Source organism: Delphinapterus leucas, chromosome 6 (assembly GCF_059928025.1).
Source record: "Delphinapterus leucas isolate spDelLeu-1000000601 "Yukka" chromosome 6, BTC_Dleu_Yukka2, whole genome shotgun sequence".
In the NCBI taxonomy this organism is placed as follows: Eukaryota; Metazoa; Chordata; class Mammalia; order Artiodactyla; family Monodontidae; genus Delphinapterus; species Delphinapterus leucas.
The window spans coordinates 10584777-10611061 of NC_143134.1; the positions used below are offsets into that span (position 1 = coordinate 10584777).

The window sequence follows — 26285 nt, forward strand, 5'->3', positions numbered from 1 at the left end:
CTTCCCAGTTTTAGTTTTGCCACGCACCCATTCCAGTTACTTCTGTGTACGGCGTGAGGGAGGGATCTCCCCACACGAACATCCAGCCATTTCTGCACCACCTGTAGAAAAGACCATCCTCTCTCAGTGGATTGTGTCTCAAACACAGTGACTCTATTACTAAACTCTTCCTTCTGTTCCACTAGTGCCAATGCCTGCCCTGAGTCCAATGTCATCCTGACTGTACTGTCTGCCTCAACTTTCTTGGTATCTACAGAGTCTGAAATTGTCCCTGACACTTTACATGCCCAATGGATTGCTGAACGAATGAATCTGTCTGCAAAAGCAGAAAGCAGAAATTATCACTTCAATCGTGTGGACAGTGACACTGAAGAAGTACCAGGGGTGATAAAGCAGCCTCAGACCACAGACTTCTTCAGTCGGAAAGACACGGGTTTTCGTAGAGCTACAGCCTTCCACACATACAACCCACAGGGCCGGGTGCCTTCCTGCCCAAGGCGGCCCACACACGACTTCCCAGTAGGAACTGTGGGGCCGAGGAGCATGACAGACACCCTGCCGTGGCTCTGTCAATGGTTTTCTATACTTGGGCTCATCCTGTGGTTTCCATTTAGCAGGAAAGCTGACCTGCGCCATACAGAACGCTTAAGAGCATGGCCTCAGGTTTGAGAGCGACTGGGATCCCACCTGGATCCAACCACCCCGATGGTCTGGGTGTTTCTGGCCCAGGACTTACCACATAAGGACTGTTACAAGGATTCATGATCAAATATACATCAAGCATGCATTGCTCAGCTTGAAAAATAAAAATTACTAATACAGCATACAAAGCATCCTTTACTGAAACTACGCTTCTCGAGTTTATTCTTATTTCAGGTTGTTATCACACCTTGTTTTTGGTTTTGCTGAATACATTATGACTACCATGCCACCACCAGAAGTCATGACAAATGGTTTCTGGCACTGGTTCCTTTGGTGGGACTCAGGTCTGAGAAGCATGAGCTCTGTGGGCAGCGAGCGCCTGGGGACACTCACTCCCTGGCATGAGGCCGGGGCAGACGCCCCACCAAGGATCTCAGGGAGGATCAGAAACAAGTCGGCGAGGGAGACAGGTTCTCATAAATGTGTGCAGTAAATACACTGTGACCTTTTTTCCCACAACTAGGGAGAATGCAGCAAATGGGAGATCACAATGGGTTTTAAGGTGTGTAAATCAGAGCTGCTTTCAAACAAAGGCTGGCCACATGGTTTCTACTTTCCAACACATTGTGTCAGCCAGGACAAAGGGAAGGGGAGACGGCTGTGCTGTCATCTTTTAATCACGTCAGTGGGTGTTCTGGGCTGGACACACAGCGACTGCTCTGAAACGGCACTAGCTCACGTAGAGGCCTGACCAGGTAAGGGGAGAGGCTTCCCCTCTGCTGTGGGCACGTTGGAGAGCTGACTCATCCCTCCCATCCTCTCCCATCTGAAAAGTCACTGGGGTGCTTCGAAAGCAGAACACGTCGCCTATGTGCTGTTTGGAAGCCAAGATCTGTACTCTAAAACTCTCTGTGAACACTCATATTTGAAAAGAAAGCACTCATTTTTGAAAATGCGCACTAACGAATTAACAGGCTTTGGTAAGAATTCACCGTGTCTCACACCATGCCCTTTCAGTTCGGATTCTCAAAAAAGTATTTATTATGTGTTGGGCACACCGCCAGGCGCTTGGGGGTGGCAGGGGGCGTTGGGAGAGCTAGGAACCCAACAAGCCATAGGCCGTGTCCGCTTACAATCTCTTGTGGAGAGAGACAGGTAAATTCAATGCGCCGTGCAGGTGCTGGGAGACTGGGGGTGGCTGTTGGCCGCATCCAGGCCCAGCCCAGCTCCCCTCCCCACCTCCAGGAGTCCCACCGCTGATCCATCTCAGTCCTAATCGTCCCGGGGCAGATGCAGCTTGTGCCAGCCTCCTGACACCCCTCGCACCCAGGCCCTTGCCTTTTCCCAGTTCTGTGCTGGGGAAACATCCGCTCAGTAACAAGGAGAACGCGTGGAGGGCAGGAACTCGGCGCAGTTCTGCAGAGTTTCCTCCATCTCGGCCGCCCACGGTCCTGCTTCCCTCCCATACCTGCCCTGTGGCCACGCTGGGGTGGGATCCACTGGCACCTGCTCAAGAGGAGGGAGGTGCAAGAAGAACATAAAGACATCGCGTCCCTCTGAACGCTGGGGAAATGTTCTACAAACGTACTTTGTTCAGCCTGTCGGACTCTGCAGACAGCATCGTGACAAGTTCAGTTGATAACACTGTCACACTGGGAAAGACATTTCAGCCACTGTAGAATTAACCACGAGGACTGTAATCTGGCAGCTTAAAACACAGTCCTTCAAAATACAACAACGAAGGCCACAGATTCCCAAACCCGGGTTTAGAGACAGCCACAATGGACAAATTGTTAAGGTTCACATGTTTGCTCAGGGCCTTTGGGAAAACGTTCACAGAATACTTGACTTCTTTTTTTTTTTTTTTAACGAATGAAACAAAAGAGAAAACGCTTAGCAAATATCAAATGTCCTTTCTTTAACTTGACCCCTTTCTTACTTTCCAACAATTGCATCTTATCTAAAAGCATTTTAATAAAATGCTTTGTGGAGGCTTATTTGCTATCTCTGCACCTATAATAAAACATGACTACTGACCATGAATTTCTGGAGTTGGAAGGAAAAGGGCCTCTTGTTTCAGGGTGTTTTGAACTACATGAACGTACAGGATTGTTTTTTCTTGGCAGTGTTCGCGCTGGCATTTCCCCATCAACTGTGATGAATAATTTTATACTCCACAGAATGGGGTTTTGTCACAAAATCTACGAAGCGTTATCACCATTTTTCATTTGTGTGTAAATGATGTGACGGGCACAGGGGCCACCTTTTAGATAAGACACGATCTTGATAGGTCTCTACTCAGCAGGCAAGGTGGGAAATCTCAACTTCCGGTGGAATGGACAGGGCCTGATGTGCTCATTACATCGTAGATGCTAACGTTCAAAACTGGTAGCCAGCTGCGGCCACCCTAGTTACAGATATCTTTCTGCAACTTCCTTTCCCATGCATGATAATGAAAACTACCTATGCTAACCTGTTTTACAAACATGGTTTAAAAAAGATTTTCTTTTGCAATGTTAAAGAAAAATTCTACCAGCCCATTCTTTCTCCCCTAACTTGAGTTTTTAGGTAGTTAAGGTGATGTCTGAACATGGGCTACGGGAATCCAAAGTCAAAGATGAAGAGCTTTGTGGAAGAAGCACGTTCCTGCCACGGTGACTGTAGCCCAGCATCACATCATTTAAGCTCTAAATCAGCTAAGTTCTATCTCAATGTCCAAAGTCACGCTACAGAAAGAGGTTCATCTGGGCCTTCTTTCTTCCCGACATGTGTCCTAGAATCCGTCTGTGCAGGGACTCCTGATGTCTCTAACCACACAAAGGTAACTCTTGACTCAGATGGTGATAGTTACATGAAAGCATGAAGAGCATCCTGTTTAGGTGACTTTCAGAAGCACCGAGCACCAATCCAAACCACTACACTTTAACTGAGAAGATTCCTTGTGCGAGGCACACTGCCGGGGTGTGGAACACACAGGGAAGACACGGTCCTCACCCCTGTCACCCAAGAGTCAAGGAGGAGGGCAAAGTAAATCAATAATTACAGGACAGTGTGGCAACCGCCCCATCAGAGAGGGGTCAAGGATCCACATGGTACAGGACAGGAGACCCAAGCGGCAGAGGGCCCAGGAAGAACTTTCTTCCAAGAAGTGACCCAGCGGTTTAATTACAAAGGAGTCCACCAAGGGGGCCGGGGCCAGAAGCTGACCCTATAAGAGGAAATGGTGATTAGAGAGGACCCAACACACTCGGAGAAAGGTGTGCATTAGGCATCACTGGTGACGTGCACAAGACGGGGGGGCTGGAAAGGCAGAGTGCCCGGATAACAAGGGGGGGGGCCTGTAACACCAAGGATGGGGTGCGCCCACAGGTAACGGGGGGAGTGACCCCCAGACAAGGTCGGCAAGCTCACTGCACAATTCAGAAGGAGCTAGAACAAAAGGTCTCATTCCTACTTTATCAACTACACTGATGTTCAGGCCTCTATTTTTCTGATACACAAAAGGCACCTACTTTTCAAAAACGGATCTGTTTTAAATCACTGCTTTTCAAACCTAACAATGAATGACAGGCCCAGAGATGCCATCTAAGTAATAGGTTATTTTTTATGGGCGCATCGTATGAAGAAACCCTTCTTGGATTTCATCAGTTTTTCCACAGGGTACGTTTTTCTGGTCAAAAGTAAGAATCATATAAAATAAAGCTCTCATAAATATAATGGTTAGAAAAGGAGAAAGAGAAAAAGAAGAGTATTAAAGGCTTCCCTCTACAGACAATGACTACTGTCAGGTGAGATAAAAATGGTCCCATCGCATGGGTTTGTTCACAGAACAAGAGCGGTAGATCTGGAAGAACCTGGGTGTCTCTTCTCAAAGGTGTTTTTTTTTTTACACAAGATGAGAAAGGGAGACCAAAGAAGGTAAGCAACGGCCTAGGGTCACACAATTTATTGGCTTCAAACCAGCATAAAACGTCACGCCCACGTCAGGCCTGATATCACGTTAAAACCTCTCATTCCGTAAAGGCGATTTTTCATTATTCTAGCAGTTGAGACAGGCACAGAGGACTATTCTAATCACAAGCGTATCTTTTAGAAGAGCTTATTGATGTTTTAGGGTGTATTTAACGTCTTCTAATTGTCACTCTAAATGAATAGGCTAAAACACTTTTGGGCCCAATTAATGTAAATTCTTAATTGATCAGAGAGATACTTCCTCAGGAATCTGACGGTCCAAGGAATAAGCCAAACCTGGGAACTGAATACAGATGGGACACATACACTGGTGGATGGTGCCTTTGTGCTACCAAACCTGTTCCTGAAACACATCACGATGCAGATAAAAGGTGAGGATGCTGTGTTGGTATTTTTCTCTTACCTTTGAAACTCTGATGATCAGATCCTATACGGGCCCTAAAGCTGGTCCAGAAGCACCTGGAGCTGCTTGTCTTTCTCTGCCTGTCTCTACCACTAGATATGTTGTCCAACATCTCCCAACACCACTTAAAAAAACTGTGTCCTTTCCAAACATCCTCCCTACTCTTTGGAACGTATATAGGGAGATACATATTTCACCCTAGTGCAGTTAATGTCTCTTACGGGCTAACCTACAGCACAACTTCAGCCAACCTTCAATTCTTGTTTTAATTTCATTGCAAGCCCGTTTCCCGAGACACTCTTGATGTATTTCATGCATAAGCTCCTCTGTCCAGAGCGAAGCCAGACAGGAGCTGGTGGGCGTATGGGAGCCTGGACGCATCAACAGGCCGGCCTGGAAAAGTGGCCAGAGGATTCGACGTCTTGGGGCGATGTTGGATGGACACGCTGACCCCCGGCTGCCTGCCCGCAAGGCCAGCGTTCTGCCTGGACAGAGGGGCAATCCGCCCCCCCCACCACCCCGACTGCCAAAATCAGAGACCAATATTCTTAACCTGCTTCCTAAATATGATGTTTAGGCCCGAAGCGATTGCGAGTTTAGATTTCCTCGCGGATTCTGGCACATGCCGTAAACACTTAAGGCCGTGGCAGTGAAAGCCCCTTTCTCAACCCCACCTGCCTGTACACAGACCACCTCCCAACTGCCAAGGGTGAGGCACTGTGTGCACTGAGGGGGGCCCTTTTCCACAGAAGCCATCCCTAAGGGATGATTATTTCTCCTCCAAATCCACCATCCTGAACCGCAACGAGCAGTGGTGTGGCTGAGCTGTGGAGGGAAGAAACAGGGAGGTGTCTGTGTCCAGACCAAGGTCCCCCTGCAGGGAACAGTCAGGGCAGAGCACCAGGTTGCCAGCTGTCCAGGACTTGGTGGATGGCCAGGAAGTGGCCTGGGTACCACACAGCACGTGGGGACTTGTCCTTTGCCGGGGATGCACCTTCCTGAGTGTTCCCTCCATCCCGTACAACAGGGCGCCAGCTCCTGAAGCCTTTAGACCTCCATCCACACCCTCCAGATGCCTCACCTCAACACAGAGGGGAAGCAGCTCGGGTCCCTAGCGGCGCCTGTATGCGCAGGCGGAATGGGGTGGCTGGGGGCTGCGGGGAGGGACCCTCCTCCCGTGGCAGGGGCAGGGCTCTCCCTCAGCCCCACCCCTGGCGAGCTCAGCGCCACCACAGAGCCTCGCTGCTTGCGTGGACGGCGGTGAGGACCCGGGTGCCGTGGCCACACCACCCAGCGCCCCCTCTTCAGACCAAGGCCCACCACGGAGTTAGCCCCTGCTGTGCCCCTGCCCGGGCCCTGCCAGCTCCGTTTCGCTTGCTAATGCTTGACAGAGAGGCCCTGCAACTGCTCTTGCGACCTGGGGGTATCACTGTTATCCTGGCGATGCTGTGACCGGACAAATTCTCTTTAAATTCTATGTGAACTACAGAAAGGTGTGGTTGGTGCTCAAATACCTGCCGCCATCCTGGGCACCAGGTGTTTGTTACGTACTTTTGTAAATGTCTAGTAGCGGCCTGTGCACGGGGAGGCCTCAAGGAAAATACACCAGGAACACTCTTTAGTTAGCGCAAGGCACATTTCCCAGGGCTCCTCACTGAAGGGTAAAAGCCAGAGGGCCGGGACTTCCCTGGTGGCGCAATGGTTAAGAATCCGCCGGCCAACGCAGGGGACACGGGTTCGAGCCCTGGTCGGGGAAGATTCCACACACCGCGGAGCAGCTAAGCCTGTGCCACAACTACTGAGCCCACGTGCCACAACTCCTGAAGCCCGCACGCCTAGAGCCCGTGCTCTGCAACAAGAGGAGCCACCGCAATGAGAAGCCTGCGCACCACCGCGAAGAGTAGCCCCCACTCGCCGCAACTAGAGAAAGCCCGCGCATAGCAACAAAGACCCAACGCAGCCAAAAATAGGTAAATAAATTTATAAAAAGAAAAAAAAAAGCCAGAGGGCCTTCCCATGGCCACTACAATATCTGCTCACTGGCTGCCTCCCAGCCTCAATTTCTGACCTTTTTGCCCCTCTCGCTCCCTGCCAGCCACCTGGGCTCCGCTAACCCCGGAAGACGCCAGGCTCGCGGGAAGCCGCCCGCGCCATTCCTTCCTCAGGTCCGAGCCCCTGGGATGCCGGCAAGGCTCCTGCACACCCCCATTCTGACTCTCAAATGTCACCTCGTCAGCACCCTCCCCCTTGTGTGATGTGAGTCGGTGTACTCCCCCCTCCCTCTCCCGGGGGGCTGGGCTTCTGTCCCAGATGAGGGTGGTTCGTGGTCACGTGGGTTGCCGCCCCCCTCAGGGCAAGCACCTGGCTGCCCACTGGGTGAGCTTAAACCCCTCTGGGTCCTTTCCTTTAAACAGCTGACTAACTCACTGGGCATCCACACTGGCCCTGCTTTCCTCCAAATTCCACCCATTTCTTAGGAATTCTAGGTAACTGTGTCCATTCTTTACCACAAACCTAACTTTAAAACATAAACCAAGGTTTCCCCAGAGCTCAGTCTTCACGGCACATCCTTCCCTTGCAGGAGAGGCAGGTGCTCCCACGTGGACCTGGGAGCAGAGGCCCAGGACCTGGGCGGGGACCATGGGGGTCAAAGGATCCGCCGTTGGAAGATTCGGGCCTGCGAGGCGAGTGAGGTTTACGTGACTCTCTTCTACACCTGAAATGTACATTCCTATGGCTGCTGAAATGGAATTTATATTTCACAGCGTCAAAACCATCCCTCATTCCTTGTCTTGCTGCTGTCCGATTAAGGCCATTCAGAGTCACCGCAGAGGAACTGGATCACCCAGGGTTTCTTCTTTCATCAGGATAAAATCTCATCTATTTGAGAAACTATGCTCAGTAACTGCAGAGTAGTTAAAATTCTTTTCTTTCTCCCTCCTTTACCAGCCCATTTTCACAAAGTGTAATTGTACGACCAACGTGTTTCCGAATCACACGAGTGTTCTTACTAGACTCTGAGAACTGGAGGTCAGGAAAAACAGATCAGAAGAGATCCTGAATTCACACTCTGCTTGATTTCATTTTTATTAACAGCATGAAGTATACTCACCTAGCATTTATGGTTTACAAGACACACCCGAGGACGTTACTCAGCCTCGCCTTGCCACAAGCCTATGACGTGGGGAAGGACCACGCAGATCTGTCTACAATGACAGCCGAAGAGGCAGAGGCCAAGCCGCCAACCTGTGCATGGAAGCCCCTCCAGGACCACATCACCCCAGGGCTCCTTTCGCCTGCCCACGGTGACCTGGGAGTGGACACCACAGCCCCGGCAAACTGGCTAAATGCCACTAACATCCAAACTGTCATAACTGTTATTTTAAAATGATAATTTAAAAATACTGTGATTATGTATTATTTAAAGAATTATTATTATTTTAAAATTCTGTGCATAGAGCAATACTTTGCAAAATTCAGTTGGACCGGAATAATCTTCTAGCTGAGTTTAATGCATATATCCTAAGGTCAGTCCTCCCCCAACTTTAAGTGGGTTTCAATGTGGCACTATGGAAAATTATCTTAACAAAAACACCAGAAGAAAGCTGGAAATGTGGATTCAGTGGTTTCCATGCAGAATCTCTGAAGGAAGCTTTGCTTTTCTCTCAGCTCTGACGGGAGAAGGCCCCTGCTAGGCTGAGCACACTCTCTGGGTGTTCTCAACAATTTCTCAGTGGGGCAGTCAGATTCATCTGAGTGATAAAAACAATTAGGACTCAGCCATCCCAATTAAGGGGAACTCCAAGTATTTAGGAGGCCACTATTATCACTTCGGTTCCAATTGCTGTGGGGCTGAAAAAAACTTTTAAGACCAGGTCTTTACCCTAAAGGTGCTTACAATCTTGGGGATAGCCTGTATATAAAATGATACATAATTAAGCACTACTGGGTGAATACCACAGAAATTCAGACGAGGGCCAGCTGGAAAGGTCAAAGAATGTTCACTGGGACTGGCCAAGTCTTGAAGGGTGAGTAAAGGAGACAGGACAGTTTCCCTAGCAGGAGTAACGGCTTAGTTTAGCAAGTAGGGGTGGAAATAAAGCATGGCCTCCCAATTAAAAACAAAAATCTTCACTACAGTATGTTTCAGCAGGACTCATGCCGTGGATCTGCTGTGTGTGCTCATCTCAAGAATGCTGGCACATCAGGGCACTCCTCCAGAAGTTCTACTTAATAAGAGGGCCTCCAGGGCTTCTTAGGAGCAATGATAAAGAGGACTTTGGGACAGAGATCCATTACCCCAGTGAAAGAAGGAGGGGAGACAGCCAAAATCTGGAGGAAGGGATGGATGCCCTACAAAGGCAGGAGGGAATCAAGTCCACTATAGGTCCTGGGGTCAGATGTACAGGGAGAAATGCCCAGCCCCCAGTCAGGTAAAGGACTGGTAATACTCAGATATTTTCTGGAAATTAATTTCACGTTCCTCAGAAGTGTTTTAAAATGGAGAAAGCCGTGTTACCTTTGGGGAGTCTAACAAGAGCTGACTCACTCAGAGACCAAGTCATCTAGGGCTGTCCAAGCCCTGAAGGGCAAAACCCTTCCCTCCAGCACATCCAGTAACAGGGCAGTGCAGCCCAGCGCCGTCTTTAGCATTGCAGCAGAAATCTACAAAATGAAACTAACAACAGCATCTGAGAAGCAAGCACAGCTCCATGGCTGCTGGAAGTTTAAGCTGCCCCACGGCCATCCCAGGGTGTGAAGACCCAGAAGGAAGGACTGGGTGGGAGGCAAACACTAATGCGGTCAGTCTTCACTCCAATACCTTCTCCTGCAGAGGACCAGAGAAAGTGGGCTCTGCACCTTTAAGAAAGCACAGGGGCTGTACACCTACCTACCCCCCTCCCCTTTGCAGGGGAGAAAGGGGTTAGCTGGCCAATTTGGGATGGTCCCCACTGCCGCAAATATCACAGAGCTCTCGCTAGTTTCGAGAGGGTACAGAAAGGTACAGACGTGGGAACAGGCACATCCCGTCTTGTCTAGGAGACCTACTGCTTTAATGAATCCAGCCTGCCACCTCCAGCGCTGTCAATGGGTAAATACTCCGATCCACTGATTCTTTTTTTTTTTTAAGGAGCAATCTCTCCCCTTCCAGTCTTCCTGAGCCCTCAGCCAACTCAAATCCTCAATGGAAGGAAAGGGCTGGGATGATATCTAAAATATCTGCTCAGCAAGCTTCTTCTTTCCCACTGATGACAAAGACACCTTCAGCCCAGCTTCAAAGAGTTACCTTCTAAATCCAGAATTAGGAAGTCCACCCACAGCGACTTCCTCTGTCTCACTGGCAAGCCCCAGAGGCTTCTGTCCAGAAGCTGGACAACCACCAGGGAATTAATCCCTTCTTTCTTTCTCCCACGTCACTCTGATGGGCCCCGTCCTGGCTGACCTGCCTCGAGTCCTGCCTGCCTGCAATCCACACACCATGTGGCTGCTGAAGTGGGCTGACTCTGAGAGATCCGATTCAGACGTAGTCCAGGTCTTCATCCCGCCACCAGCGTACAACCCAAGTCCATGGCAGGACACACGTGATCCTTCATGCTCTGTCTCCCGCCTGCCTGTGTAACCTCATCCCTGGAGCTCCCTTGGCACCTCTGCACCGTGCTTCCTTCCATATTCTCACACATCTGGCAAACCCCTACTCAGCCTTCAAGTTCAAAGCCAACCAGGACTGCCCAGGTAGCCCCCGACACCCCTTTTCTCACCAACCTTCACCCAGAACTTCGTATTTTCACTGTAACCGTCTTTGTGCACATCCATCCCTCCGCTAGGTTATAAGCTCTCAGGTTATCAATATTTGCTGAATGAATCAGTGAATGAATGAGAGAGGCTTATCTGAAGGTACAGATTTGGGGACATCGGTGTGTGGGTGACTGATGCAGTCATGAGGAAAAATAAATCACCCAGAAGGAACACAGTGGGCCACAAAATGAGAGGACTAAGGTTAGAACCCAGGGAGGACAGACCCTCAGAGGACGAGGGGCCCGTATCCCAGAGCCCAAGGGAGAGGAGATTCAAGATAGATAGAACGGTTTACACTGACCTTGTCCTAGACATCGGAAAACAGTTATTGCATCACTATATAAGGAAGTATGGGTAAAAATCTTACAAAGTTATGCAAACGGAAGCTAAACAATATAGATCCACAGTTTCATTTTCATTAAGATAAGTTTTCATCAAGTCTTATTGTTGTTCCCAGGATCGGATTTTGCCAACGCAGGGCTTCCTGCACCATGTTGTCTGAAAAATCTCTTCTCTCTTACTAATTTTTCTACATATAGTTCGGTTTCAACTTGGAGCCACTCCTGGAACACTACGGTAGAAAATTTCTTCAGATGAGGTTTTCCAGACACACAGAGATGTCAATTCAACCAGACCATACGTTTTTATACACTATTAAGCCCTTGTACGTAAAAGAGACTGAATAATATGTTTGGAGAGAATGACTGAATTTCTTATATTTAAACCCACAGGTTAGGGCATCTGGTAGTGTAGCTGTTGCCCATCCCCCAGCAAATATGGAGCCCACAGCAAACACTGCTGACGGGTTGTCGGAATTTCCCAGCTGAGCCTGTACAAGCCCACGACATGGCAAGCAGCTCCTACCAACTGGTCAGAGTTGGCCCAGGTGACGTGGCATCGTTCTCAAGGTAACTATGTTAAACCTGACTTTCCCCCAGGTGCCTGCCCACATCTGGTCTGCACGGGCGTGTATTCAGCTGAGCAGCTGCCTGTTAAGAGGGCAATGAACAGAAACAAAGTAGCCCAAACGTGACTCGCCCTTCTGCTCTACTTTCTACGTCCTTCCTGCATCACTAGCTGTGAACACAAGTCTTCTTAAGCTCTTAATTCCACACATGCATACTAATGTCATTTCAGATCAATGGAGAGAACTGAATTATACCACACGACACGCTGGTTCCAGATTCCCATCTGCCACTGACCACCTCTAGTGACACACCCTTTGTCGAACTGTCCTGTGAAACCTGGGGTTTAGCTGTATACTGCTTTTTCAGGAAGATAAAACTGGCATCTGTTTGTCCATCACATGCTCCTGTTTAAAAATCCTCAGTTGATTTCCCATCGTTTATCTATAATAGGATGAAATCCAAACTCCTTTGCCCCGGCCCCTGATTCCATCACACCAAATCTTTCTTTGTATATGGCTGGATGACCTTTCTATGGCTCCTTTCTAAGGCACCAAGTCGTTTATTGACTTATACACACATTTGTTATCTTTCAGTTCTGTGGGTGAAAAGTTCCACATGGGTCAGGATGGGCTAATCAAGGAGCTGGCAGGCCTGTGCTTCTTCTGGAAGCTCGGGGGGCAGCCATCTGTGTCCCGGCCTTTACCAGCTTCCAGAGGCTGCCCCCATTCCTTGGCCCCTTCATCTTCAAGGCTAGCAATGGCCAGCCAGTCTTCCTCACATGCATCTGACACTGACCTCTGCTTCCCTCTTGCGATTACATGGGGCCCACTGGATAATCCAGAATAACCTCTCCATCTCCAGATCCTCCATTTAACCACATCTGCACAGTCCCGAAGTGGACATCTTGGTGGTGGTGGGGGCATTACCCTAACTACCATCATGGTGGTCTGCCTGGACTTCCCTGGTAGAAGACTCCTATCCAATTCCTTAGGCATTCCTTAAGATCCTACGGAAATGTCACTATTTTCACGAGGCCCCTCCCCTTCCAACCCAAGACACGTCTCTGGCAGCACTGACTTTGTACTCCAGTTTATTTGTGCTCAAGCCTGTCTCTCTGACTAGACTGTGAATCACTGCGTCTTACTCATTTTTGCAGCCTCAGGGGCCTAACTATAAAAGATTGTGGGGAAGAAAAATGAATATTTTAATGAGTAAAGGCCTCAGGCAGAGGCAAGACCAATAAACACACAGGACTTCTGAGTATAACTCAGAAACTAGTTCTGACAGCTCTTAACTGGTTCTTATCACATAATCACCCAAGCCCCTTAATCCTTTAACGATTCCAGGGAGGTCTTCCTGCAAACTTAAAATCAACCATTTGCATCTAAGGCTGTTTCTGACTTTAAAGTGATTTGCCACAGATCACAAAGTGTTGTCAAGTGTCCTCCTGAGCTTGGCTAGAAAAGGGCAAGCCACATCCCAAATGCTTGGTTAGATGCTGAATGAGGGAAGTGACCTTATTTGCACTATTTCTGAATTCCAAGGAAATGATTCTCATCTAACAAATGTGACTGCACTTTGTTGGGGGTTAAAAGCAACTTTGCCACAATATTTGTTTGACATTTCAGTATCTGGAAGTTCTTGCATAGAACAAAAAGTTCAAATTAAGCAAAGTTTAAATGGCCTCAAATCTTTAAATTGCAAGGCAAACAAGGAATTGAATAAATTTCGGTCTCGTGAATGGGCAAAGCTGTACTTTTAAAGGCAATAGTTTGCCACGAATATCCAATGTGACTAATAGGACTATGCACTATAGAAACCTAAAGACATGGAATTAAAAGTAAAATCTATGTGCCCAGCAGTTGAGCTGCAAGAACCCAACAGTTAGGTACAAAAGAGGAGAGATTATCACCTGTTTCCGAATTTGAATACAAAGTCTACTCTGCTATTTTTTCTTCATTAGCAATAATAAAACCTCTCTTCAACCTAACTCCTGTTGGTTTTGTTAGTTTCAGGTTAGCAGAATGTGGAGTTCCCAAAGCCAAGAGTGGTGTTTAAATGTGCCTTCTGTTAAATTTCATTGTCTTTCCTAACACTGATAAAATACGTAGGATTTTCAGATCCACAAGGGGGGGGGCTATGGATCTGTATCAAACTTCACATTCACCAAGCGGAAACTCAGGCCTAGCTGCTTCCTCCAGGTCAGCAAAAAGCCAAGGGTGAGGGTAGATGGTCCGAACACCCACTGAGGAATGGAGCCTGAGAACATGGGCCCTGCCGTAACGGATAAGCTGTACATACATGTAGTACACACGGCAGATTTTGAACTGGATGCATTTTTATAGAAAAGGGAAGCACAATTTCTTAGTATTTGTGTCAGTCTTTTTTCAAACTTCTAAATTCTTCTATAAATATATTAAGAAAAACATTTAGGGCAATGAACACCACCAACCAAACTCTTTGGCTAAAATGGAGGACTGCAGGCCTAATTTGCAGAAAGAGTCATCATGTTGCCGCTCTTACTGTCTGGACACTTCACTCCTGTTATTACATCTCGGTCACCTACACGCACAACACAGACCCCACTTGGGGAAATGGTCTGGAGCATCTGAAATGAGAGCTGGAGCCATCTCACGAAAGAACAAACATTAAAAGCTATTCACAACCCAGTGAAAAGCAAATGCACCTCAAAAGTCTAGGTCTATGAAGAACGCAAACCAGATGTTTTGTAATAACCTTAATAAATAAAACAACTGAACCCACTAAGTGGTACTTATGGAAACTGGCTTGAGAGTTAGAGCTTTAGTTAGAGGTGGAACTCGTTCCCACTAGGAAAAGGATTGTTTGCGTTGCTCCTAAAATCCAGTAATCCTAAGGGTGATAATGGTACTAAATGTTTTAAGAACCAACAGAAACGTTGGTGGGACCTACAAATTTCGTTTTCCATAAAAGTTAAACGCCCAGTAGAACTACATTGCTCTAACTTAATCCCTTCTGAAAATAAATTTTCTTGCATCTTGCGTTTCATCTTGAACAATTTTACTATGTTCAGCATAGTAGCAATGGAGAAAAAAATGTGTTTCCTTTCGAAACAAAAGTGAGAAAACTTTACAAAAAAAAATTGCGCTTCTGCGACGCTACGCTTCCAAGTTCTTAACATAAAGCCAAAGTAACGCACAACATAGAAGACTACAGTAACCCAACCTTTCTGCAACGAGTATGCTTAAAAACAATGACCATTCAACCACAGTACATTATTTTCTACAGTGTGAGCGGGTAATGGACCTGCATACATTTTTTTTCTTTTTGGCTAGCTTGCTTTAAAAATCTTGCAACTTGCAAGCTCAAGTTTTTTGGAGGGGAAGGCCGGTTAATGGTCGAGCTTAAAATAAATCGGCTCTGCAATTACTCCGTTTTTTAAGCCGATGAAACACGTTTACCCACTCCACGCCATGAAGCAATTCGATGTCAACTTGCTATGGAGTCAAATGCGACAAACTCCGAGAGCTCCAGTGGAGGCGGCGGCTGGCGGCGCGCACCGATCCCGCACCGCTGCGGCACCAGGACGCGCAGCCCGCGCTCAGGGCCTGCCGGACCCGGGACACTGCACCACCGCCACCCCCCGTCCCGGGGACACTGAGGCCCGGTGACCCGGGCGACCTGGAGTCGGCGAAGGCCCCGCCGCGGCTTGTCGTCCCCTTTCCACGGAGGCCGGGAGGCTCCTCGGCAGCGCACTGTGGACACCACGCTCCTGTAGCCGTGGGAAGGCTATGGCACAAGCTTGGGACGCCGTGTCCCCGACCCGCCGCTCCCGGATCTCGCAGCATCCTGCGACCCAGGAGCCCGCCGCGGGGACCCGGGCGCCTCCCGGCGCACAGCCCCGGCCGCGGGCCCCTCCAGCCCGAGAGCCCCAAAGTTGCGCGGCCGCGTTGCCGGCGGCGGCGACTCGGCCAACACGCGGTGCTGGGCTCCCCGCCGCCAGCGCCCCCGCCCACCGGCGCCCGGCTAACCTGACGCCGCCTCGCCACCCCGGCGGCCGCCGCGCGCCCCTAGCCATGGCCATCCCGGGAGCCGCGCCGATGCCCGCAGCCTCCCGGCGGCCGCCTCTGCCCCAGCGCTGGCGGCGGCGCGGGCTGCGGGCTGCGGGAGCGCGGAGCCACCCGCAGCGCAGCGGGACCGAGCGGCAGGGCGGAGCATGCCCAGTGCGCGCGGCGTCGCCGGGTCTTCTCGGCAGCGCGGCGGGGCGGGGCGGGGCAGCGGGCCGGCCCGCGGGGGAGGGGCCAGGGCCGGGGGGCGGCTCCTCAGTCCCCGCGGCCCCGCGACTGGACCCCACGCTCAGCTGTAGCCGGCCGGCGCCCGCCCCGCGCGGCCGTGCTGCAGCCTCGGCCGCCTCGGCATGGGTCCCGGGTTCCCGCACGCGGGGCTCGGGACCCGCCCTGGGACCGTGACCCCGGACCTACCCCGAGCAGGGCCCCCGTGCGGCCGCGGTGCCCTCGCCGGCAGCGCCCCCGCCGCGCGCGGAGCCTCAGGAGCGGGACGTCCACCGGAGGCTTCTGAGCGGCGGGCTTGGGATTCTATTCTCCTCCTTTGTGACTATCTGGAGGTTCTAAGTTTTCTCTAGTGACCACTGTGGTGTTTTGTCAGTGAGGAAAGACGGGTTTTCTAAGGCGCCTGCAGAAGTTGAGCGGCCCGGCCCCGCAGCGCAAGCTACCCTTTTCCACACTGCGGGACTGCTTGGTGCCAGGCCAGCCCCCAGCTCCTTCTCGGGCTGCCCCCGCCCCTGCCGACCCCGCCCCTCCCCGCCCCTCCCCGCCCCCTCGGGCTGCGGCGAAAACCCGGAACTGCAGATTTCCCACGGCGCCCGGGAGCCGGTAGTCGCCGGTAGTTGCCAGGCGGGAGAGCTGCCGGGGGCGGGGTGACGCAGCTCCGCTCTCCTCCTCTCTCCCTGTCCCCGGCGAGCTTCGCGGGGGAGCGCCCCGACCCCTGCCGCGGGCCCGGCCGCAGAAATGGGTCAGGATCCGACTGAGCATGCTCGCCGGCTCGCTGCCGCGTCGGACGCCCAGGTGCACCCAGCCGGGCCTCCGGTCGGGCCGCGCGGGGGCGGCGCAGGTGCGAGGTACCCGGCCGGGCCGCGGGCCGGAGTCTGTGTGGGGGTCTGGGTCACAAGTGAGTGGAATTAGAAATCCTATTTCAACATTAGTTTCATTACCTCAAGAACTTTCAGCTGGTTTCTTTTTCAGGAAACCCAAATCTTTCATGCTCTTCTCGTATTTAATAAGCATCCTTGACAACTGCATGAGGACACGAAGTTTTCACCTGCTTTTTCGAAGATGAAGGCCTTGTTCTCACTCTCAGATCATTGCGCGGTGTTAGAGTCCATTTTTTCTTCAGACAGTTCGTCCTCTTGAGACTCCACGTTCTCCAGGACCCTGCAGAGCGCGCTCGCGCCGCCTTGGATGCACTTGGGTGGGCGTGGGAACTTGCTGCTAGCCATCGGTTTCGGAGGAGAAGACGGGAATGGAGAGCTTCCAGGGAAAGGAGGCTACAGGCAGGAGAGGAGGAAACTCAGGAACCCAGAGAGATGCTTTCAGGTGAGTGGGGTCTTGCGGGTTTCCTGTCTGGGGAGGGGGACGCTGCCGCACCGAGCTTGGTGCCATGGTGGTGGAATATGAGGGAAGGGGGCAGGGCACAAGCTTTAAAAGAAAACATAGCCCGAGGACATGACATAAACTGGTTACAACCAGCTAGGTCCAAGATGGCGGACTAGTCAGCATCCACTAGACCTTGAGCCTCAGTATAGGCTCATTGTAACACATCAGCTAAATGATAAACCCACAGGTGCCATGACAGTTCCAAGGCCGACCCTAAAGGTCAAAAAGTAGGCGGTGGCCAATTCCTGGAAATCCCCACCCTCCCCCCAAATAGCTGGAATACTCCTCCACTCATTAGCCTATGAAATTACCCACCCCTATAAAAACTGACAACCCCATGCCCTGGTGCCGCTCTTGCCTCTGAGATGGCCCACACTCTTGTCTGTGGAGTGTGTTTCTAAATAAATCCACTTCTTACCTATCACTTTGTCTCTCACTGAATTCTTTCTGTGTTGAGACGTCAAGAACCTGAGCTTCATTAAGTCCTGAGACCAGGTGTGTGATCTCACTTAAAACAGCATGGGTTCAAGTCCCACTCTGAGTTACACGGTTTCATTGGGATTCCCTCCAAGGGCGGCTTCACTCACCCCTAGTCCAGCCCCAGTTCAACGCCAGCGTGCTTGGGGACACCCCCTGTAGTGAAGGTCCCTCTGGGGAACAATTTCCTGGGGGGCTTACTCTGGTGCTCCCCAGAGCCCTACCTTGTGCTGAGGTCCCCCGCCTCCGTCTCGTGAACTGTGAGGCTCCATCATTGCCCATGCCTCGTGAGCCCTGCCCTTGAGCTCGCCCAGGCCCCTTGGAGGTCCACACCGCGAAGAGTCTAGCCTGGGAGAGGATGGGTGAGAATTTGAACCCGGTATGTCCCCAACAGAAGTCACGAGCTGTAGTTGCTCCTCCCTTGCATGTCCTAGCTTGGTGACCGGTACCCCTTTCTTCTTAGCTATGCGCAGCACACATATGGATGTTATCCCAGATTCGCTCATTTGCTTTCCCCCGTCCCAGCTAGTCGCTGGCCTGTCCACCCTGCCCTTAGACCTCGCTGGATGCAGACCCTCCACCTGCACCACCCTTTTCGGGCCGTGTCATCTTCCCCATCAACCCCAGAGCAACGACCTTCCAGAAGGATCCTCCCTCTGCCTCCACACACTTCTTTCTCAGCAAATTATATTTCAGTATATCTGCGAAAAATCCTTACACGGATTCCTGCTGCCTTCAGGAGAAAGTCCAAGTTTTTAAGCATGAACTGGCCCGTCTGCCTCTCCTGATTGGCCTCCAGCCAGTGTCCCCTCGTGCCCCCCATTCTAGCTGACCCTAAAAGTCACACCTCTGTGTTCCCGTAGTTCTCTTGTCCCTCCATTTGCCTCTCTTACCTCTTGGCAAACGGTTACATCTTCAACACCCAGTTCAGGCTGGATCTCCTCTGACCTCCCCAGGGGTTTTTCTTGGGTACCTTGCCTGTGCCGTGTGCTCTGTCTCCATCTGACCTTGATTTATTTTCCTTCATCTCCGCTGCACTGAGGCAGCGTGACCACAAGGGCTCCTGTCAGCCCTCTCTGTGTCTTCGCTCTCAATCCTCGGTAAGATTTTTACTTAATAAATGAATGATAGGTATATGTACCCATCTAATGTTTAAAGTTCATTAATTTAAAAAATTCTTCCCAAGAATTGTAAGTAGAGTGCACGGAAAAAAATACTAGAACAAAGTCACATCGTATGCTGTTTGCCAAATGGTTCTACTCTTTTGAGTGATGTGAGACCTCAGATTTGACTTTCAACCCAGTGGATTTTCTTCAGCTTCAGAGATCAGGGCATGTCTGAGGTCCTTGTTTATCAGTATGTGGCTGCACAAAGTTCCGTGTTGTATTGCTTATTAATCCACAGACTCCATTGTTCTCACTCCTTGTCTCCTTCTACAGTGTAGTCATTAGCTTCTAATTACAGGTTACTCCTTAGAATAGATCGTGTTTGATTTTTTTTCTAATGAGAGTGTGGCACACAGAGAGGGCAGGTTAACCATTTAGGAAGGAACATGCTTTTTGCAGTTCAGCCAGCTTGTATTGCCTGCCAGGAGCACTTCCAGCTGACTGTGGGGGTGACTGGCCACCTGCTTCAGATTCACCGGGGAGGCTTAACCCACCCAGACCTCCTGAGCCGAGTGGATGGAGGGGGGAGGGGCGGGTGGTGGTGGTGGTGGCCGTGGCGAGTTTAACAAGCCCTCCAGGTGATTCTGGATACATTTGAGAAACACAGTTGTAAGTCATATGGATAAAAGGAAAAAAACAAAGTATTAGTCCAGAACTTCAAGTAAGTAGCCCGTGTGCTGGTTTTCTCTGGTGGAGAGAAGCACGTGGGTGGGGAGAGAGTTGGCCCGTTTCAGAAGCGTTACCCGTGTTTGTGCGTGTTAAACAGCCGGGGCTTGTGTCGGGGAGTCTGGGGATCTCGACCAGCACGAGGTAAGGCAGCTGCTTGCTCATCGGTGTGTTGAGCCGCTCGGGGCTTTACTTGGTGGCCTCTTAGGCCACGTGTGATTCCCCAGCACCTGTGTCCTCAGGGCAGCCCCCTTGGTGGGGGTGAGCGGGCTGTGGAGGCTCTGACCTGACCCCTTCCTGGAAGAGGCCAGGAAGAGCTGTGGGACTCTCATTAGGCAGCGTCCTTGTTCCTGGGAGCCTGACCAGGCCAGTGAGGAGGGGGTGGGGGAGGAATGGAAGGAAGCAAGCCTTTCTCTCCACAACCCTGTGACTTGCTGGCCGAGGAGGGTGAAGCTTCTTGAAAAGTCTGAGTCAGGGTTAAGAAAATACTCCTTCCTCGTCTGGGTGTAGACGGAGCCCTGATGTTGGTCCTTTGAGGGGTGTGTGCACATGTGTTGTCTAACCAGTTAGCCAGGAACCGCAGAGCAAAGGGCTGCGTGCAGCCCGGTGACCCAGCTGGGGGTCCCGCCCTCCCTGATTGTTTTCTGAGGCCACAGCAAGGCCCTGGTCACCTTCCAGCTAAGCCTGCTGCCCACTTTGGGTTTCACTCCTGACGGTGACTTGGATTTAGGGACACGGGTTATTGGCAGGAGACGGGATGGATCCGGGGGTCACCTCCGTGTGCAGGGCCTTCCTGAGAGGCGGTGGGAAAGGCAGAGGCGGGAACCTCTCCGTGAAGAGCCGGGAGAGGCTGCATGCGAGGTGGGGCGGGGCCAGGGGCAGGGGCATTGTGAAAACGGACTTCACAGCTGCGTTTCCCTTGCATTCTGAGGAAGTTAGGTCTTGTGCGTTGCTTGGTGTCCTGGTCTTTGAGTTTATAATTTCCTCGGGAAGGAGGGAAGGCCAAACATGCACTTTCCCAGCACGGGTCCAAGTTGGGTGACCCGTGTCATGAAACTAACATACACATCACTGGTCAGCACATGGGAGAGAGACACCCAGGGATGCCGAGGTGTTCTCCAGGAACACAGCGGCTTGGGAGGCCCCGCGCCCAGGTCAGGTGCGGCTCGAAGCCCTGGGCTCCGCCAGGGGACTGTCGGCGGCCTCTCTGACCTGCGTAAGAGTGACCGGGACCCCTGCACAATGAGGACTCCAAGGTGAGCTCAGAGAGTCGAGGTGTGAGTTCTGTGGAGGCGATTCCACGCCTCGCGCTTTTCTCAGCAGTCATTTGCTAGAATTAAGAGGGAAGGAAAGGAAATTCCGTCCGTGGATACATGTGATAAAAAGTGGACACAGGGGCTCCAGCAGGGATGCAGGCGAGGGGGGAGCCCCGAGGGGCGGCTGAGCTGAGCCGAGCCGGGCGGGCAGAGGCCAAGGCGGCTGACTGGGGTTACGAGGCCATGTGGTGGGTGGGAGGGGCCGGGGGAAGGGGCCTCGCCCGAGGCAGGAATGGAGAGAGTGAGATGCTCGCCCCACAGAAGGTGGAAAGAGCTGGTTTTCACAGGAGATTTGAAGGACTGGGAGGTGGGAGGCTTTGCTTTTACTTGGGTACCGTCTTCCTCTGGAGCAGTCCCGTCTGCCGGCCGAGGTTAGGGTCCAGGGAGCCGGTGGCCCAAGCCCAGGCCCTGCCGGGGGAGGGGGCTCCGCAGCGGGCAGCATGGAGGCGCTGGACATCCACACGTGATGCGTCACCACGGGCCGGGGCTGACACGGGGCCTGAACCTTATTTTTTTTTTTTTGCGGTATGCGGGCCTCTCACTGCTGTGGCCTCTCCCGTTGCGGAGCACAGGCTCCAGAAGCGCAGGCTCAGTGGCCATGGCTCACGGGCCCAGCCGCTCCGTGGCATGTGGGATCTTCCCGGACCGGGGCACGAACTCGTGTCCCCTGCATCGGCAGGCGGACTCTCAACCACTGTGCCACCAGGGAAGCCCTGAAACTTACTTTTGATGCTGTTACAACTGCGGCTTGAGCCTCGCCTGGGGATGAAGTTTCCTAACAGACCGGAACTTCCCTCCCGGCACAAGAAACACAGCGGAAGCGTGCCGGCCTTCACTCAGATCCCTGCCCCCGTCTGCCTGATAATAAGTACAGTTTCCGCCTGTCACTACAGGAACAGTTGTGTGATGTGTTCTCCATCGTGGCGAGTGTGCTCATGAATAGTTTTTCTTTGCTTCTGGCCCGCACGGGGGTTGGTACAGCCGAACTGTCCGGCTGAGGGCACGGGGCTCTCCTGGACCACGCTTGCGTGTCAGGCGGACACAAACTCTGCAGCTTCTCTTTAGTAATCTTTTCAAGCTCATCTCGTGTAGGTTCTGGCACATAATTGATGCCCATCGATTTTGTGGAATCACGTGTTGAAATTGGTGTTAGAACTCCAGGTTGGAGTATCTCGGAGGCAGGCGTGTAAAAATACAAAATCTGTCATTCAGCTGGTTAGTGGGAAATGCCATCCAGACTTTGGCCTCGGTCTGTGTCATCTTGATTCGGCTTTTCTTTCTGCTGAAGTGTTTCAGGTCGGTTACCAGACTGTTCCTCCCTTGATTTGGGTCAGCTGGTAAAAAACGCAGAGCTGCAAATATATCCTGGAGGAGTGTATGGCTGAGTTCATGAAAATGTTTGCAGGCAAAGGTGCTAAGTGGCTGGTTTATTTTAGCATCGTGGTTCAAGGGTTCTCTACTGTAATAGGCCAGCATTTCTGCTATTAATTTCAATGAGCCTTTCCTTTTGCTTTAATAGGAGATCTAAAAGTGTCTTGGAATCAACCATCCCTAAAACTTGAGGAATGTTGTAATCGTATGTATGAACTAAACGAGCCAGTTTGCTTAAGTTGAATGGAAATTGCGATTTGCTGCCCACAGTGTGGGGTGTAGGGTCAGGTGAGAAGTGCAGCTAGGAATTGCTGAGATGCCTAGTGACATTGGCTGGCGATGTCGGCAGCAATCAGAGTGGAGTAGGAGAGGGCTTTGCCCGGCTGTCTCCACGTGGCTGATTTCAGTGATTTATAATTGCGTGTCTGTGCTTTGGCCTGTAGTAGTAATGACTGCAAATGGACTGAGCTAACCAGCGCAGCTTCAGGAATCTCTGGCTGGTACATGAATATTACATTTAATTACATTAAAAGTCTGCTATTGCTTATTCCCCGTAAGAGACGCAGCAGGTAGTACCTCATCATCTCTTAGGCACTTAGCAACCTATAATTCACCTGGTGCTGGGCCCCGACTCCTGAGGGCACCAGAGAAGCAGGAGAGCCAGGGACAGCTCTGAAGGTGTCAGTCCTAGCTGAGCACCAAGCTAGGCCTGCGGGGAGACCACGTGCCCGCTGCGGCGTGGAGTTTGCATTGTCAGGTTCCCATGACCGCCTTCCACTACCTGGGGCTTTGGTTCTGAAGGCTGAATCTGGTTTTCTGTCTCTCTCTTATTTTCGCTTGTTTTGACTCTCACACGACTTCTTCTTGAGAGCGTTATTTCCTTCCCTTTCGTAGTGTCATGGGGACAGTCATGAGAAAACTACCAGGGAAAGGAGGAACCAAGTCAGTGCTGAGACCCCCGGCGTCAAGCCAGGCTGGTCCCGCTGACCTCGTGTCCAGGATGGCTCCCGGGACCGCACGTGGGGAGGGTTGAATTGATTTATTTCTTACGAGATTCTGGCTCAGGTTTCCTTTAAACGGTAGTTGTTATTAAAGTATTCAAAATGTGATCTGACAGGCAAGTTAGGAGCATAGAATTACATCATTCTAGCATTGCCAGCTTTTAGACATGAAATACACCTTTCTGGTGTTTGTGAGATATTGTCAGGAACCAGTTAAGAGAGCAGGATGGCAGCTGCAGCTTCTCCAAAAGTGCCCCCTGTCCCTGGGTCCGCCAGGGCCTCACTTCCTGTGGGAGAAGGCCATGGTCTGAGTGGGCCTCTCTGTGGGCAGGGCCTGGGGGGCCAGGAGGCTGAAGGGTGAAAGCGCAGGGTGATGCGATCTTCCGGGGGCTCGCGGTTACCCTGTTCCGCTTCCTCTCCCGTCCCTGTCCTCAGGGTCGGGGGTGATGGAGGAGGGTGCGGGTCCTTTGCCTTCAACCCCCCAGTCTCCCACCCCTCGTGGTGGCACCAGGTTGAGGCCTGGCATTGGGGCTGGATGACCCTCCCGCTGCCCTCCTGTCACCCCTGCTCCCCCCCAACCCCCTGAGCACAGGCTGATAACCTGCTGGTTTCTGGGGCTAGACTCTGTTACCCTGACCCAGCCCTGTTGAGGATTCCCAGCGTCCTGTGGGTCCCCCTGGGCTTTCCTCGAGCCCCTCAAAGCCAGCAGCCTCTTTGAGCTGCAGCTCAATCCCGAGCCTCAGTGAGAGCCCTGGGTTCCTTTTGGCGGACTGTGGAGAGATAGGAAACAGGAGCTTAAGAGGGAATGTATGTCCGCACTTCATCCTCTTGCCAGGTGAGTGCAATGTTTTCATGGAATCAGAATCTTTAATATCTATAAACACGTATTGATCGTTTTAGAGTGAGAATATTTTTCAGTTGCTGCACTGTCAAGCTGCATCCTCCTAAACATTAAGCTGATGGTACCCACTTGAAGTGTTAAAGGGGCGGTGTTGTACAATCGTTACCACAGTTTACTCTTAATGTCGGTGCAAGAAGTTAGCCATAGAATCTGTGACTTTCAGAATGCATTAGATGCAATATTTTGGGCCAGTGAGACTAATACTGCACATAAGTGGGAAAATTGAGTCTCATACATACATTTTAATTTATTATGAAATTAATATGCCAGATTTGTCTAACAATTTAGGAACATTGCATAACTTATAGTGACAGTTCATTTACGAAAGAACTAGGGTGTCTTTGTCTTAAGCCATAAAACAAATTGGAGAGTGATTCTTACCCCGTGAGTTATTTATGTAGGGAGATTAATAAAAACATTAAGCATGATGAATGCATTTGCTGTGACAGGGTTACAGCAAGAACAAATAATAACGAATGCCACATTTTTAATGGGGCTAAAGAATTTTACTACACAGCAAATTAAGGAATCTTATTTTTATCTGGCACAACATTAAAATTGTTTTATCATGCAAATGGCACTGAACACACATTGCGCATCCCCCCAAACTAGTTGGAACTCCTTGAGGATGGAGGCCACGTCTCCTGTCCGTGCAGCCTCTGCATCCAGGGTGTTATCCTACACATGGTTGGTACTGGCTCTGTCTGCTGAGTAAAACCTGAACTTAAGAGTGACTTAAACAGTTTTTTTTTATTTAATTAATTTATTTTGGAGTATAGCTGGTTTACGATGATGTGTTAGTTTCAGGTGGACAGCAAAGTGAGTCAAAGTGAGTGGACATACACATATATCCACTCTTTTTTAGATTCCTTTCCCATATATATAGGCCATTACACAGTGTTGAGTGGAGTTCCCTGTGCTATGCAGTAGGTCCTTATTAGTTATCCATTTTATATGTAGTGGTTTTAAGTGAGCTAGTCTTCATGAGGAAATGTACATGAAAGAAAGGCAATGACTTCCATTTGAATAGTTGTTTACCTAAAAAACCTGAATGGTGATTTGATTAGAAGCAGGTTGGTGTTTGGGGAGGTGGCTTTTCATGTATGGCTAATCTCAGAGATTAGTATGTAGTAAAAATTACTCTAGAAAAGCCCTTGCCTTGACCGTAAAGCTTAACATTCCCGTTTGAGTATATAATCTCTCTCCAATGGGAGAGTGAGAGGAACGTCTCTGTACAAATGTCCGGGCAGTCCTGTCCACGGTCTTGAAGGAATCCCTCTACTCGTTCTGCCCTAAGATTAACCTTTCTTCTTTAGTACATTTCACCATGAGGATTAAACGTAAGGAGTTGCATTTTCTGCATCCCACGTAGGGAAGGGTCAGATGCGGGGTCAGAGACCACAATGCCTTTTGTGCTAAAAGTGGGGTTTCTGTGATGGGAAGGAGCCTGGAAGTCACGGCAGTTCTTTGATTGAGTTATGTTAGGTGAGAGGCGGCCGTTCTGGAGCTGGGCTGCGCGCACTTGTGTTGATCCAGCTTGAACTATTCAAGAAAGGCCTGTTTGGTTGGTTACTGCTCTCAGGTCACAGGACACACCAGCGTGACAGTAAAGCTAGGGTATCATTTATGTTTGGAATTTAACCTCACTTTGTTGTGGTTTTAAGATTGTCACGGGAAGTTGCATATGAGGCAGAGCGGACGAGTGTAGCTTGTCACCGATATTAGAAAACCGGAAAGATCGGGTGGGCAGTTGGACGTTGATTTTATGTCTGAATTGCATCATCAGTACTGTCTGTGGACCAGAGGTGCAGTATTCCTGCTCCATTGGTACGAGTGCACTGTGTGTTTCTTGGCCTTTCCTTTTAACGATGACCTTGCTAATCTAAGTGTCATCAGGGTCCTGTTTGTAACCTGCTCAGGAACCTGGGTGACCAAAGCCAGTGCGAGATTTACTCTGAAACAACCTGATGGTTTAAATGCCAGGGATGCTGCTTAAGTTTAGGCTTAAGTACCAG

General features: G+C 50.7%; 2 protein-coding genes across 14 annotated transcripts in view; one reads left to right on the top strand and one right to left on the bottom strand.

The window, feature by feature from the left end:
* Positions 1 to 16305, bottom strand: part of MFAP3L (microfibril associated protein 3 like) — an 86828-nt gene extending 70523 nt beyond the window's left edge. The window contains exon 1 of one of the 3 annotated variants that reach the window (XM_022594874.3): positions 16182 to 16305. The gene's annotated coding sequence lies outside the window, so the exon portion shown is untranslated. Of the gene's footprint in view, positions 1 to 27; positions 15696 to 15731; positions 15950 to 16181 lie in introns of those variants that run through there. The other 2 variants (XM_022594873.3, XM_089912691.1) reach the window with 2 other exon arrangements.
* The window catches only part of LOC111185348 (uncharacterized), a 315714-nt gene continuing 304099 nt past the window's right edge, over positions 14671 to 26285 (top strand). For 10 of the 11 annotated variants that reach the window (XM_089912700.1, XM_089912701.1, XM_089912703.1 and 7 more), the window contains exon 1: positions 14671 to 17312. In XM_089912700.1, the coding sequence (XP_089768826.1) occupies positions 15492 to 16169 (678 nt within the window). In that variant the 5' untranslated portion in view covers positions 14671 to 15491 and the 3' untranslated portion in view covers positions 16170 to 17312. The remainder of the gene's footprint in view (positions 17313 to 26285) is intronic. The other variant, XR_016393461.1, reaches the window with a different exon arrangement.